The sequence below is a fragment of the Populus trichocarpa genome, chromosome 3 (assembly GCF_000002775.5).
Source record: "Populus trichocarpa isolate Nisqually-1 chromosome 3, P.trichocarpa_v4.1, whole genome shotgun sequence".
NCBI classification, from domain to species: domain Eukaryota; kingdom Viridiplantae; phylum Streptophyta; class Magnoliopsida; order Malpighiales; family Salicaceae; genus Populus; species Populus trichocarpa.
The window spans coordinates 2228843-2242125 of record NC_037287.2 but is presented as its reverse complement, the minus strand read 5'-3'; the positions used below and the strand labels follow the sequence as shown (position 1 = coordinate 2242125).

The following is a 13283-nucleotide window of genomic DNA, read 5'->3' as shown; positions in this document are numbered from 1 at the left end:
ATTTTATTTTATTTTTAAATAAAAAATTCAAAATTTAAAAAAACATGATTTACATTGTGTTTTTAAATACACCTAAAATGAAAGTGCAAGGGTACCTACCCTACAAGCATTATTACTTCCACCACTATCATTGCTTTTATGGGCAAGTCTTGAAATGTTGAGGAGGCTTTGCAACTAGCTAAGAGAATGAAGTCAGTTGGATGTAAATTTGATACGGTTTTTTTACAATTCCTTGATTCATATAACATTAAGAACTGACTAAATTGCCAACCTCATTTCAAAGTTTCTTCGAGTGGATATCTATTCATATTATGCTCAAATTGCCACTCTTATTTAAAGTGTATTTATATAATTATCATTAAATTCTATTTTTTTATAGTTTTTTTTTTTTAAAAAAACTAGGATTTCTTATGAAGTTTGACAAGTCAGAGATCATAGATTCGAGCACCAGTTCTCATAACTATTTATTTTTTTAAAACTAAAAGATAAATAACATGCCATTTACTCACTTAATAAAAAAATAATATAAGGTCAAGTGTGTGGTCTTGACCTCTAAGCCTGTGCTCGCCTAGCTTGCTAATGAAGGGCTAGGCCCTGAGCCTAGCCTATTGTGGATTTTATTTTGAAATTTTTGAACACTTTAAAAAAAAATTTATTATATTTATTTACTTTTCAGTTTTTACATGGTTCTCAAATATTATTACATATTTTTATTTGGATTTTAATGAAATATTTTTTAATTATTATGTATCTGATTTGAATATAATAATACCAATAATAAATTGTTTGTGAAAATTTGATTGAAATTAGTTTTTATTAAAATATTTAAATAGATTTTGAATATGATTTAATTATATTTATAAATTTTTTAGCTTTTAATTACAAAAAATATGAACATATTATTTTGATATATTTTAACTTGTTTTAACTATTATAAAATATATTTTTAAATAAAAATAATAATTTTAGTTAAAAATATTATAGTGATTAATATAAATAAAAAAATAAAAAAAATTATTTTTATAATTTTTTTTAACAATTATATTTTTAAATTAATGATCATGTTCGAAAAATTACTAAGAACTGAAAATCTTTTCCAAGTTTAGTATTAACTAAAAGATTCATAGCCTGACAAGGGATCGTTCGTACTTCGTACTTCGTAGGGATAAACAAAAGTGTAATCCGAACACAACTCCAATCCCAAAGAGCTGCCCAATCCAGCTAGTTTTACTACACGTACAAGGATTAAAAATAAAAGACAAAGAAAAGAGTAAAGTGTTCTTTTAAAGAGGATTGCAATATCAACAAAGGCAAGCAGTAACAATAACTGTAGTCGTGAGATACGAGGAGGAGGAGGAGAAGAATCGAAAAGAATGGCAGACTTAAGCAAAACCCTAGAAGAAGGGGAGAGAATTGTGACTCCCAGCAGACGACCTGACGGTACCCTTAGAAAACCCATTCGGATTCGGGCTGGTTATACCCCCCAAGACGAAGTCGCCGTCTACCAATCCAAAGGGGCCCTGGTATGCTCTTCTTTGATCTGGAGAATCATGGGTTTGGTTCCATTCTCTTAAATTTTCTGCTATGTGTGTATGTGGATGAAGAAAGATTGATATGGGTCTGGTTTCTTTTGTTCTAATATGTGATGCAGTGGAGAAAGGAAACGCAGACTCAGGAAGTTCCCCCGGGTTATGATCCTGTTGTTCCTACAAAGCCAAAAACTAAGTCTGTTAAAAGGAATGAAAGAAAGAAGGATAAGCGGCTTCAGGTATGTTCCTCGCTACCGTTTATTTTTGATTTACTAGTTAGGAATCTCTGTATCTGCGCATCGTTCAACTTCCCATGTGGTTTCCGTCGAAGAAATCTGTAATCTGCTTCAAATTTTGACTACGGTTGTGAAACTAGCAAGTAAAGTAGAAGTGCCCGTCTTTTCGAATGGAATCTTGGCCTTTGAATGATGATTGAAATTGCTGTTTCTTGAGATCAAGATGTTCTTATATATTGAGTACCCTCCTCTCATTCTACATGACAAACTTGAATCCACACGGTTTCCAGCTGCCAACAGTCATTTTTGCTAGCATACAACATTCGAAGTTATCATATTTAATCTAGTTATGTGGCACTAGATGCAAAATTTGGACTGTGCGACCAAACTGTATTTAATGGACTCTTAATTGTATTTTAATTTTTTTAAATACCCCGGCATTCTAATGTCCCAGTTAAATGTTGCAAAATTCTGTGTTTGTGTTTAATGTTTTCAATTGTAAGCATGCATATTTTATCTTCATGTTCAAATACCAGTGGTGCTAATAGTTATTTATATCTACTTTCTTAATTCAGCCCTTCTCTTTGTGTATTCTGTATACTACTCAGGCATCTTAAATAAGCAGGCAATGCATTTCACGACTATAATGTGACCAAGAAACCAGGCCACTCAAATGTAGATTACAATAACATTTTGTAGCATTCAAACATGCACATATCAGTTTATATTTAATTTAAAAAGTAACCGAATGAAATAGACAAATCAAATATCAAAGGAACTAAAGGAGACTTATTCAGTGAAATACTGTTTTTTTTTTCCCCTGAGATCAAGATGTTTCAAAAAGTCAGATAAGGAGATAGAGTAGTTCTCTCTAACCATTAACCAGCAACGAATGATATCAAAGATGTCTTTTGCAGCTTACAATGGAAACAGAATAGTTTGTAATTTAGAGAAGCTTTTGTGGTTAAGCTTCAATTGAGGGTTAAAGTTATAAACATTAATCGATAACCTACACATGCAAAATTTGAGAAGCTTTTTTTTGATATTTATGCTTATCGATTAATGTTTATAACTTTAACCCTCAACTCGAATTTTGCTATTCATTTAAAGTTGGTTTCTGTAACAAAACCATACAACTGTATTATTGCAGTTAGCGCCACTAAAATTTCTGCCTTATATATTAGTTTTAAAATCTTTGCAGATGGAAGACAACTTTGTTAGAGCTTGTGAGATACAGTGTGCAAGTGTTTTTTTTGTTACTGTTTAGTAATTTTATTTGCCTTCCTTTCAATTTGATGCAATTATATCCTACACATGCTCCTTAGCAGGCTGCAGTTGAAAAGGGCAAAAACTCTGAAGCCATGGAAGATGGGAACATGGAAAAGGGAGCGCTACCTGCTGAAGATTTAGGCTGTGCATCTGAATCTTTTGAATCATTGGCATCTCAGATGAATGAGCTAGCTGTTTCTTCAAATTCCTCTGTAGACCTGGCAGATTCTTCAAATATGGAATCTCAGCTTCAAGATATTGATAAGAGAATTCGGGCTCTTAAAAAGAAGGTATATTTTAATCCTGCCTTTTTTAGCCTTCTCTAGTGATAATAATGGCTAACATGTTTTCCACTTATTATGTACTAAGGAATTATGTAAGTTGTGCAAAAAATGATGCTAAAATTTGAACTGACTAATAATCTTCTCTGAAGAAACCGAAGATAACATGTGCATTCTTCATATTGAAAAATCTCAGTAAGAAACTGAAGATTTTACAGGTTTGGAATTATTTGGGGGCATGATTAACAAAGCAAATGGGCATTTTCTGCATGTTGAATGATTTGATCTCTTTCTTCAAATGTGCATGTTTTATTATCACGGTTATTCCTCAAAGTACCTTTTCCTTTGGCAACATCTATATTGCTGGCGTTCTCTGGACTTTTTTCTTACAAAGTTGTCCAGATAGATGAAAGAATGAGGATAGTGGAGGAAAAGTTGTAGAAACCTATACAACTACTGATGATTGTGAACAAAAGAATTGTATGTCATCTTAAATTGTCAGGGGAGGACTCACAATTATGGGATCAAAAAAATTATTACTATTTCCTTGAGTGAGAAACGAGTATTCTTTTGACATACTGTAAGCATCTTACTTTATCTCATTAAATTTCCAAGGTGCATAATATGCATCAAGCTGTAACTTTCTCCAGTGCTGTACTTATTGTACATCTGTTTTTGCCATAATGAGGGATGAACCATGGTTTATGATTGCAAAAGGGCTGGATTACATATGTGCTCCAAACTTGTATTATGCTAGCATGATGCAAAATAACCCTTGAAGTCAGTGCAGAAGGGGGAAGTAATAATCTTGCTCAATTTGCAAAATGATGAACCAAATAAGTGCTCAGATGAATATTGATAAAAAAATGCAAAATTCTAATTCTATGCACTGATCACCGTTAATTTCTTAGTCCCAAGTATAAATTTGACTTTGTACTGGTTTTCTATTTCCCTTCTGAATTAATAACTACTTCAATTTCAAGTTTTGGAGACAGAGGGCATGGTCCATATAGATATTTATAGCTTTGTTTAATGTTTTAGATATTATCTCCTAAAAATAAATCCTATTCATGTATTTCTCGAGGTCCTTCAAGAAATCACAAGTTTCCTCCTCAGTTTAGATAACAAGATTATAAACTCAATCACACATGAGTATTCATTTTCTGTACATCGTAGGTTTCTAGCATTTGATTTTGTGCAAGGATGTAAGATTTTGTCGCTTTAATCTTTCATACAAGAGAGATAAGTATATGGACTTGCCACAAAGATTTGATGATATAAGTTGCAAACATATGGTGGTCATTCTCTCTCTCTCTCTCCCTCTCTTTTTAATTTATTTTGGAGGCAAACATGGTAATTCATGTTGTATGAGAGATGTTAATCTGAAACAAGATCATCTCTCGTATCCGCATAGGTTCATACATTAAATACGATGCCGACTTGATTTGGTAGTAAGGAGCCATAAACTGCACTGCCTTTGCATGATCTAACAATGTTTTTGTCTTTTCATTGTTAATTATATACTAACAATTAGAAGATATGAAGTTTACACAAGAGTAGGATTTAGTTATTTATTTAGAGAACATTGGAAACTTTATTAGAGGTAGGAAAACAGAGACTTATCTACATCAAGACAGGGAGTCAAGAAATGTGAGTTCAAAAGTTGCTATACGATCACTTGGAATGGGGCAACAGGATTCATATGGCTGACCCCAACTAGTTTGGGATTGATACTGGGTCCTTCATAGATGTAAGCAAATCACTGCACCAGCTTACATTTACTTGGTGCCTCTATATTCCATGGAACAAAGCCATTAGAAACCGAACTAGTTCTGGAGCAGAGGTAGCTTGAGATATTCTTACCCTGGAAAAAAAATTCAAGCACCAAGGTGAAAAATTAATGAAAAAAGTATAATAATAAAAGAGCATTTTGACTGGTCTGCCTTTTTTCCAGCTCATACAAATTATGTTACATTTCATATTTCATAGAAATGCTTTTATTTATTTAGAAAGAATGTTTTTCACTTTCACCTACTATTTATTTTTAGGATTCTGTTAACAAAAAAATTATTTTATAGAGCTGTGGCATGCTTACTAGGTTCTGGCCTGCTTAAACAGCCATTAGTGATTCTACGCATCCTTCAAACACATTGGACATCATACACTCTTTATTAAGTTCTTGCCTTCAATTGAGCTGGTTTGTTCTATAAATGAGTGAGAACTGATGTAGAGACTAATGATTGGCATGCTTGATTGTTGTTTCTGAATCCAGATTCGACTAGCAGAAGCTCAGCAGCAGAAAACTATGTCACAGGAAATGAAGCCAGAGCAAATGGAGAAGTTGACAAAATTGGAAGGTTGGCGCCAAGAGCTGAAGCTTTTGGAGGTTAAAAATGCCGAAGAGGCATCGTCATGAATGCTGTTTTGTTAGTGTGAGAAAACTGTGTAGTTTTCCATTTGCTTTTTTACTTGCAGTGAGGAACAAGATTAACCAATCCAGAATTTTTCAACCATGGCTCTTCAATCTGCTAGAACCATTTTGGTTTAGAAATCATTATTTCTTCTTCGTTGACGAGGGACCTTTGTACCAGATATACGCAAACTGCCCCAACCATGTATCAGTTAATTTCGGATTGATGTCTGTGTTCATGGTGCAAGTGTGCTTGTTTACATTATACGTTCAAGGGAATCAAACTCTTAACTTGTCCCTAAATGACATGCCACCTTAGAGCAAGATGTTAACCATCTAGGCGAATCCTTCGGGATTTTTTCAGGATCTTCTGCGGCATGGAAATTTTCTTACCAGGTCTCCTTTTGCAGGCTGACATGGTTTCGAACTCCTTTTCATGACTAGCATATTCTCACTTAACGTTTGGTCTATACTTTATTTCTATGAGAAGGATTTGGTTATGCAAAATAAATAATAAATAAATAAATTTTGTATGGCTCCAAGTGTTTGTTTGACATTGTGATAGTTTTTATGATTGTAGTTTAAAAAAAAACAGGTTTAAGAAAAATACTTTCAGTTGCGGTTATAAAAAAGATTTAAAAAATATGCTTGGTTAAAACTGTTATGTAATAAATTTATATATGCAAAATAAATGATAAATGAGTTTTCATTAAAGAAAAACAATATTTTTGGTTAAAAAATGTGTTTTTGATGTTTTCGTGCTCTCTCTCTCTCTCATCAATTTAATTCTTTATAGACCATTCTATAAATTTAAAAAATTCGCATACGACATATATGACTAATTTGATTATATGTTTTGATGATAACATAAACATGGGATATAACAAAATATTATTTTGATATATGCATATCACTTTATGAATATCAAATTATATTTCATGCTTAAATGATTTAAATAAAGATATGTTAATATGCCATATAAATATAAACATATATATTATATGTTATACACACCCTTGTAATGATAATAGACAAGTTTACAACATTCAAGAAATCATCAAACAAGCAAGGAAATGATTCACGAAGGTCAAGAACAAAAAACTTGTAGAAATTACAATATCAACTTCGTTAATCAAGAATTTGTAATAGAATTTTGCCAAATAGCACTAGACTTGTTTAGAAAACCTTATAATATCTATACAACCTAAACAAACCCAAAAGAACCAAAGAAAACCAAGAAAAGAACAAAATAAAAAAATAGGACAAAATGTGGATAGTAGCCAAAACAGTTTTATCGTTTTGGAAACGACAAGACAATAGTCAAAATAGTCAAACCATTTTGAGATGGTCAGACCGTTTCTCAAATTGGTCTAGCCGTTTCTCAAAATGGCTAGTCTATTTATGTAAAATTTCCAGAAACTCTTGGGGTTCTTCAAAATGGTCTAACCGATTCTAAAAGGGTCAGACTGATTTTAAAACGGTCTGACCGATTTTGCCAATGAGTAGAAAACTGTATCGAACAACTACTTTTTTTTCTAAGCCTATAAATAGTCTTTTACTTGCCCAAAACAAGTGTTGAACTCTTAAGGCAAAAATATAAGCATACTCCCTCTAAAAAAGAACCTATAACATTCTTATTTCACTTGTAATCATCCAAAAACAAGGTTGAGTGTGAATTGACAAAATCCTCCTAAAGAGTTTAATTGTTATTTCAATTAACTCTACTAAGAGAATATATTGTGGAACGTGTAAGTGACACTCTAAAAATTTGGAAAAGTCTCCTAGAGACAAAATTGGTTTAATACTTGCATTCAACATGTATTGGTGAAATATTTTCTAGTTTTTAGCCTGTAAAAAGATTAGGGATAACAGTTTGATTCTAAGCCTATAAAAGGATTGAGTTTGATCTTGTAACAACAAAAATATTATATAATGGTTTGGTCTCACTCGCTAAGAAGACCAGTGTGTAATAGTGAAACTCTTGAACTAAAGTTCAAGGAGAGGTGTAAACAGTTTGCTGAACCTCTATAAATCTTGGTGCAATCTCTCTAAAATTTCACTCTTTAATTATCTCATTTATGTTGTTTATTGCTTCCGTATTTGGTTAAGTGTTTAAAATTTCATGTTATTATGTAACAAGTTTTTAACTTATAGTTTTACCTTGCATACCTAATTCACCCCTCATCGTAGGTGTTTGTATTGCCATAATTCTAGAACAACAATTAGTATCAAAGCTTGTGCTTTTGTTATAGGACTTAACCGTTTTAGAGTTAAAGATCATGGACTTCAGTGAACTTAGATTTCCTAGGACTATAGTATATAAAGAAGATGATATAGAATCACCTAACTCAAACTTCAGTGAACAAGATGAAGACATCGTTATGAGTTTTGATGATTTTATTACCTTATGTGAAGACTTAAATAAAAAGAACAAGATGTATAGAAAGACTAATAAAAATTTAAAAAAGATTCATGGTTGGTGGTCTATTCGTAGAATTTCAGATTTACCCGTATGAATAAACCTGGAGGTTGAAATCTTTAAGAGATATTGACCAGCCAGCAGAAGTCAATTCATCAAAATAAGGATTTTGCTTGCTGTATATACATAGCAACCGAAGCATCACTTTGCCAAAGATCTTGAAAAGACCCATAACGTTACATAATATAAGAATTAGACGGAGAGGTGAGAGCTTACTCAAGAGTATGCCAAACACAATGAGATATCTGATAATCTACCACAAGATGTAGTACATCCATTGTAAGAGAGGAGAGTAACGCATTCAAAATAAGTTGATCATGTTGCTTTTAACAAAGAAAGAAAGGGTTGATGTGCGGAGAAGAATAAAGAAAATTGTCAATTTCAGATATATGAGAAGGAGAACATAAAACGGAGCCATCAACAAAGTGGAAGATACCCTGACCAAGAAGATAGGACTTCATTTACATTCGTCAATAGAGATAATTATTGTTCGTAAGCTTCAACGAAATAATTTGCTAAGTATTGGACATAGCAACTATGACTGAAGTTGAGGTCCTCATAATATGAAGAGGAATGATAGAAACATGAGAACAAGAACCATTGTTCTATTCTGCAAGGTAGGGGTCTGCTGTTGTGGGAAGGAGCTACTGGCAGCAGCCTGTGTGTGGTTGGCCGATGATGCTACAACACCGGTTTGGTGAAGGGAGAAGTTGAAAGCAGTAGAGTCCATTAGGGAGAAAGGAGTTTTAATATGTTAAGGCTCTGATACCAAGATGAAGAGAAATATAATGGTTAACCTATTAGTTGACCAACCTTTTCTATTTATATATGCAGGGCAATATACAATAATTAAAGTAGAGATTACAACACTAGAACAGTACTATAATACACACACACATTCCATAATAAATCCATACATGCTTATTTATCATTTGATATTGATCGAAAAGAATTAAGATATAGTAGTAAAAATCATTTTAAAATATGTGTATATAATATATTCTATTTTTTCGATCCATATTCAATAAAAAAAAATTATCACAACTATTACATTATCATAAAATTTTAAATCATTAAAGAGGTTTGGATAAGGATTGATCTAGTATGGAGATAATTTCCTTCCTTTTTTCTTCTTTTCTAGTTTTCCTTATAAAAATAAATAAATATTAGATATACCTTTCTTAATAAAATTACGAACTTTTAATTGATTTAAGTGATAAAATAAAAAAAATACATTGTAAGAAACTTTAATCTAAAAATAGGAAAAAAAAATTCCTAAAATGAAAAAGAAAAAAGAAAAATAACTATGAAAGAAAAGAAAAGAAAAGAAAGGAAAAGAACACAGGCAGTATAGATGTATGTAAATGATAGATAGGTAACCAATGCCAGAGAGCTAAAGCTTTTGATCAACCGGGCCACCGTTGGTGCTCCAATCTTTAAGCTGCTCCTGTCATTTGTGTGCAAGTGTGACCCAAAACTACAGTTGCCTGCACTCAGGAGGGAGCTCCTTTTTCTGATCTTCCTGGATTTGTGCTCCTCCATTCTTCTGACCTTCCTGGATTTGTGCTCCTCCATTCTTCTGACCTTCCTGGATTTGTGCTCCTCCATTCTTCTGCAATTAACATAACCAAATCAGACTGAAATTTATACACAGAACAAACAGATAGCATTAAAAGTTCAAAATAATGAACTTTCAATATCGGATGACTGAAAGAACATTGCAAAGAAACAGCGGAAGAACATGTTAGCACCTTCAAAAATATGGAAAGTCTAAACAAACATGCATACGATAGGGAAAATATATATATAGAAGAGAGTCAGAATTTATCATATTGATGTCTTTTACCTTCTTCTCGACCTGTTTTTCTGCCTCTTTCTCTTCGACGCCCTTCTTTAGGGCCCCCTTTCCCCCCTCTTCCTCATTATGGTCTTCATGGACGTCCTCCATGCCTTCTTTTCTTTCATCTTCGACGCCCTTCTTCAGGGCCCTTTCTTTTTCCTCATCATGGTCCTCATTGACGTCCTTCTTCACGCCTTCTTTTCTTTCCCCTTCCTTCTCAGCCTCATCGTCCTTGGTAGCCTCTCCAGTAAACCATGACACAGCATGAGGAATGGTTTTGTCCCGAATAATCATACTACCACAGGCAAAAACTTAACAAAAGGACACAGATGCACAGATTAAACCAAGAGAAGTTCACAGAAAGAATGTGGGACTTACCCTACAATGTAGTCCTGTTCTATCATGTCCTGAAGTTCATCATACTGTGAACACAAGAGACTAAGACATCAGTTAACATATCAACAGTTACATTGCTTTCCTTGTACATAACGAAGCAGAACTTACAGCATCATCATCTCGGTCATCCTCATTCTCAGGGATCCGAGGAGGAGTAAAGAATGTGAAGAAACTTTCACTCTTCTTAATTGTTGTGATGGTTTTGGCAATCTTTGACCCCCTTCTTGGTTTCTTCTTCACAATCACCTTCTTCGTCAAGCATTTCCCAGGATACCATTCAATTTCCGTCCTACAAAACCAAACGAAACATTACAAAAAGGAAAATTAAAAAGGAAGAGATTAAAGATTCTCAACACGACAACATTTGTATAACTAACTACCCAATTGCTTGGCTCAAAATAGGATCAAGTTCATCAATTATGCGATAGGTCTTTGTCAGGACAGAATTTTTGAAGTAAGTATTAGGATTGAAGTAAAACTCCAGCCTGAAACCCTCAGAATCTTGAAGTCTCGACCACTTGATGTCGTTAATGAACTTCAGAGCTCCTTCATCTCGTCCCTTAATCTATTGCAAGAATCAATTGATAAATCAGATTACACAATGATCAATCCAACAGGAAGAAATATCATGTGTGTGTACGCGCCTTGCATATATACCTCCGCTGCTAGTACTTCATGAGTTTTCATTGCAGCGAGCCAGAATTCAGGCACCCCCTTCTCTGCATTAAAGAAGTACTATACTCTTAAGTTCAAGATAAGGCATTGCTTTCAAATACTCCATGTATGTTTTCCGAAAACAACATTTACTCTTAAAAATATTCACTAATACCTTCTGTAGCTTGATCCTCTTTTGTTCCAGCTAATTCAGTTAGCGTGGCCCCTTCAACTTCTTTTAGACCGTTCACAATCTCAAATCTCTGCGCCGAGTGTCCATCAAAAACTTAAATTAAGTACAGAAACACAGCACAAAAATTGTAATGCATGCTACCTCTGATCCAGCATTCATGTAACACATGCAGAAGTAATAATGCAAGACAATATATACCTTAGTGTAGAGCGGTTGATAAAGCTTCTGGTATTTAGCTTCTAATGCCTTTCTCTCCTCAAGAAACTGTGCCTCCAGCTCATCATGTTGGCTCTGCAGAAGACATCAATGCGCACATATATAATTAAGCGTACCATGATCATGTATACATGTAATAAACATTAACAAGAATGTTGTAAACTGGGCTATAAAATAACATAAGCTGATGAACAGCACAATGTTTGTTGTGGAATGTAGATGGATATATAGACCAACCTGAAGATGTCTGAGACCCTCCATACGTTTTCTGACCTTGGGAGACAATGATACCTTCATGTTGCAGTTACTCACAAGGGAGGAGTCTGGGAGATGGGAAAATATGAAGTGCCAAGAAAAGGAGGGAAAGTGAGTTTATTATGAACTTATGTGAGCTTACAGGTTTTTATTTATAAGCCCAGGAAAGTGATGCGTTTCTTGTCGAACTGGTACTGGTATCCATCTGTTCCTGTTAAGGGGATGCCACCTGTGGTTCGAGCATACGGGCCATTGGAATCGATTCAAATTTAACAGTCAAGCAAAGGATCAGATTTGACTGGCATTCATTTTTTTATCATTTATTTTTTTTCATATAATTTAAAAAAATAATTTCATAAAAAAGTTATGCTTTTAAACTTTATAAAATCCATGAATCTATTCACAAGTTTGACTGATTGACTTGGTTTGCAGGTCTGACAAGTTTAACTTTTTTTTTTATTTAAGCTTTTTTATTTTATCCTTAGATATGAGGTTAATTGAGAATTCAGTTTCATAATTGGTTTCGTTTCGCCTTTTATGAGGTTATCGCGATCTAAAAAAAACTTGGTATTGGGTTGATATTTGATTTTACAATCGTTTATTTTTGTTATCATATAGTTAAATAAAAAATAGTTTTAAAAAACAAATTATAATTCCAGTAGAGTCCATAACTCAATTCACAGGTTTGACGTGCTAGTTCGGCTTACCCGATTCACATGTTTGATAAGTTTACCCACCGATAAGATATGTTTTTTTTTTGTTTTTGGTCTTTTAATTGTTTTTAATTTATTAATTTTTGATTTCATCCTTTAATATTGCATTGGTTGGGAAATAAGCTAAATTATGGATTTTATTTTGTTTTTTTTATAGGAATAATTGTCTCAAATAAATGTCTATTTTGAGGTTGGTGCTCAATTTTATTAGCATATATTTTTATCATATAATTAAACAAAAAAAGTTATTAAACCTAATAGAGTTCATGACTCGGGTCGCGGGGGGACTGAGGTCTATCCAATCTGGCATTGTCTTAATATTTTTTTTTAAAATGTTATTTTGAAGTTTTTTTTAAAAGCCGAGTCTTTTTTTTATCGATCATTAAGGTTGTATTTGGACTTGTGAAATTGATCGATTTAAGTCGAGTTAACTCCCACATGGTTTAATTGAAAACTTGAGTTAGATAAAGAGCTAAGCTGGAAGGTTTTAATATTAACCCACTTGATTATGTTTAATAATACGGTTAAAAAATTCTTCGTGCTTTTAATATTTTTTATATTTTAAAAAAATTAGTTCTAACCCGCATTGAAGTGCGAGCCAATATACTATTCTCATCTAAATCGTGGCTCATTCTCACCTGAAGATAGTATTATCCTTTTGGTATTCAATAACAATCATGGAATGAGAAATATCACAACACAACATATATAACCTATCAATTTTGCAATCTAGAATTTTGATTGAAGTTCTTTTTTAGAAATCCTACTATATTTTTCAGAGCACAACCATAAAAATCATTAAAATATTACCA

General features: G+C 33.0%; 2 protein-coding genes across 5 annotated transcripts; one reads left to right on the top strand and one right to left on the bottom strand.

Annotated features, from left to right (window-relative positions):
* Nucleotides 1-1098: 1098 nt before the first annotated feature.
* On the top strand, nt 1099-6028 carry LOC18096628 (partner of Y14 and mago). Of its 2 annotated transcripts, none has more exons than XM_024596723.2 (4): nt 1099-1523; nt 1652-1768; nt 3091-3324; nt 5588-6028. In XM_024596723.2, the coding sequence occupies exons 1-4, from the start codon at nt 1374-1376 to the stop codon at nt 5729-5731; spliced, it is 645 nt and encodes a 214-aa protein (XP_024452491.1). In that variant the 5' UTR covers nt 1099-1373; the 3' UTR covers nt 5732-6028. The 2 variants fall into 2 exon arrangements, with proteins under 2 accessions (XP_024452491.1, XP_006385222.2); XM_006385160.3 differs by having other exon boundaries at nt 1133-1523; nt 3094-3324.
* Nucleotides 6029-9381: 3353 nt separating this feature from the next.
* On the bottom strand, nt 9382-11874 carry LOC7478126 (nucleosome assembly protein 1;2). Of its 3 annotated transcripts, none has more exons than XM_052451247.1 (9): nt 11741-11874; nt 11486-11578; nt 11270-11357; nt 11098-11159; nt 10821-11005; nt 10549-10729; nt 10423-10466; nt 10051-10339; nt 9382-9816 (listed from the first exon to the last, which is right to left on the bottom strand). In XM_052451247.1, exons 1-9 carry the CDS (start codon nt 11798-11800, stop codon nt 9682-9684), a joined length of 1137 nt encoding a protein of 378 aa, XP_052307207.1. In that variant the 5' UTR covers nt 11801-11874; the 3' UTR covers nt 9382-9681. The 3 variants fall into 3 exon arrangements, with proteins under 3 accessions (XP_052307207.1, XP_024453063.1, XP_052307208.1); XM_024597295.2 differs by having other exon boundaries at nt 9382-9783; XM_052451248.1 differs by having other exon boundaries at nt 9382-9750.
* Nucleotides 11875-13283: the final 1409 nt, after the last annotated feature.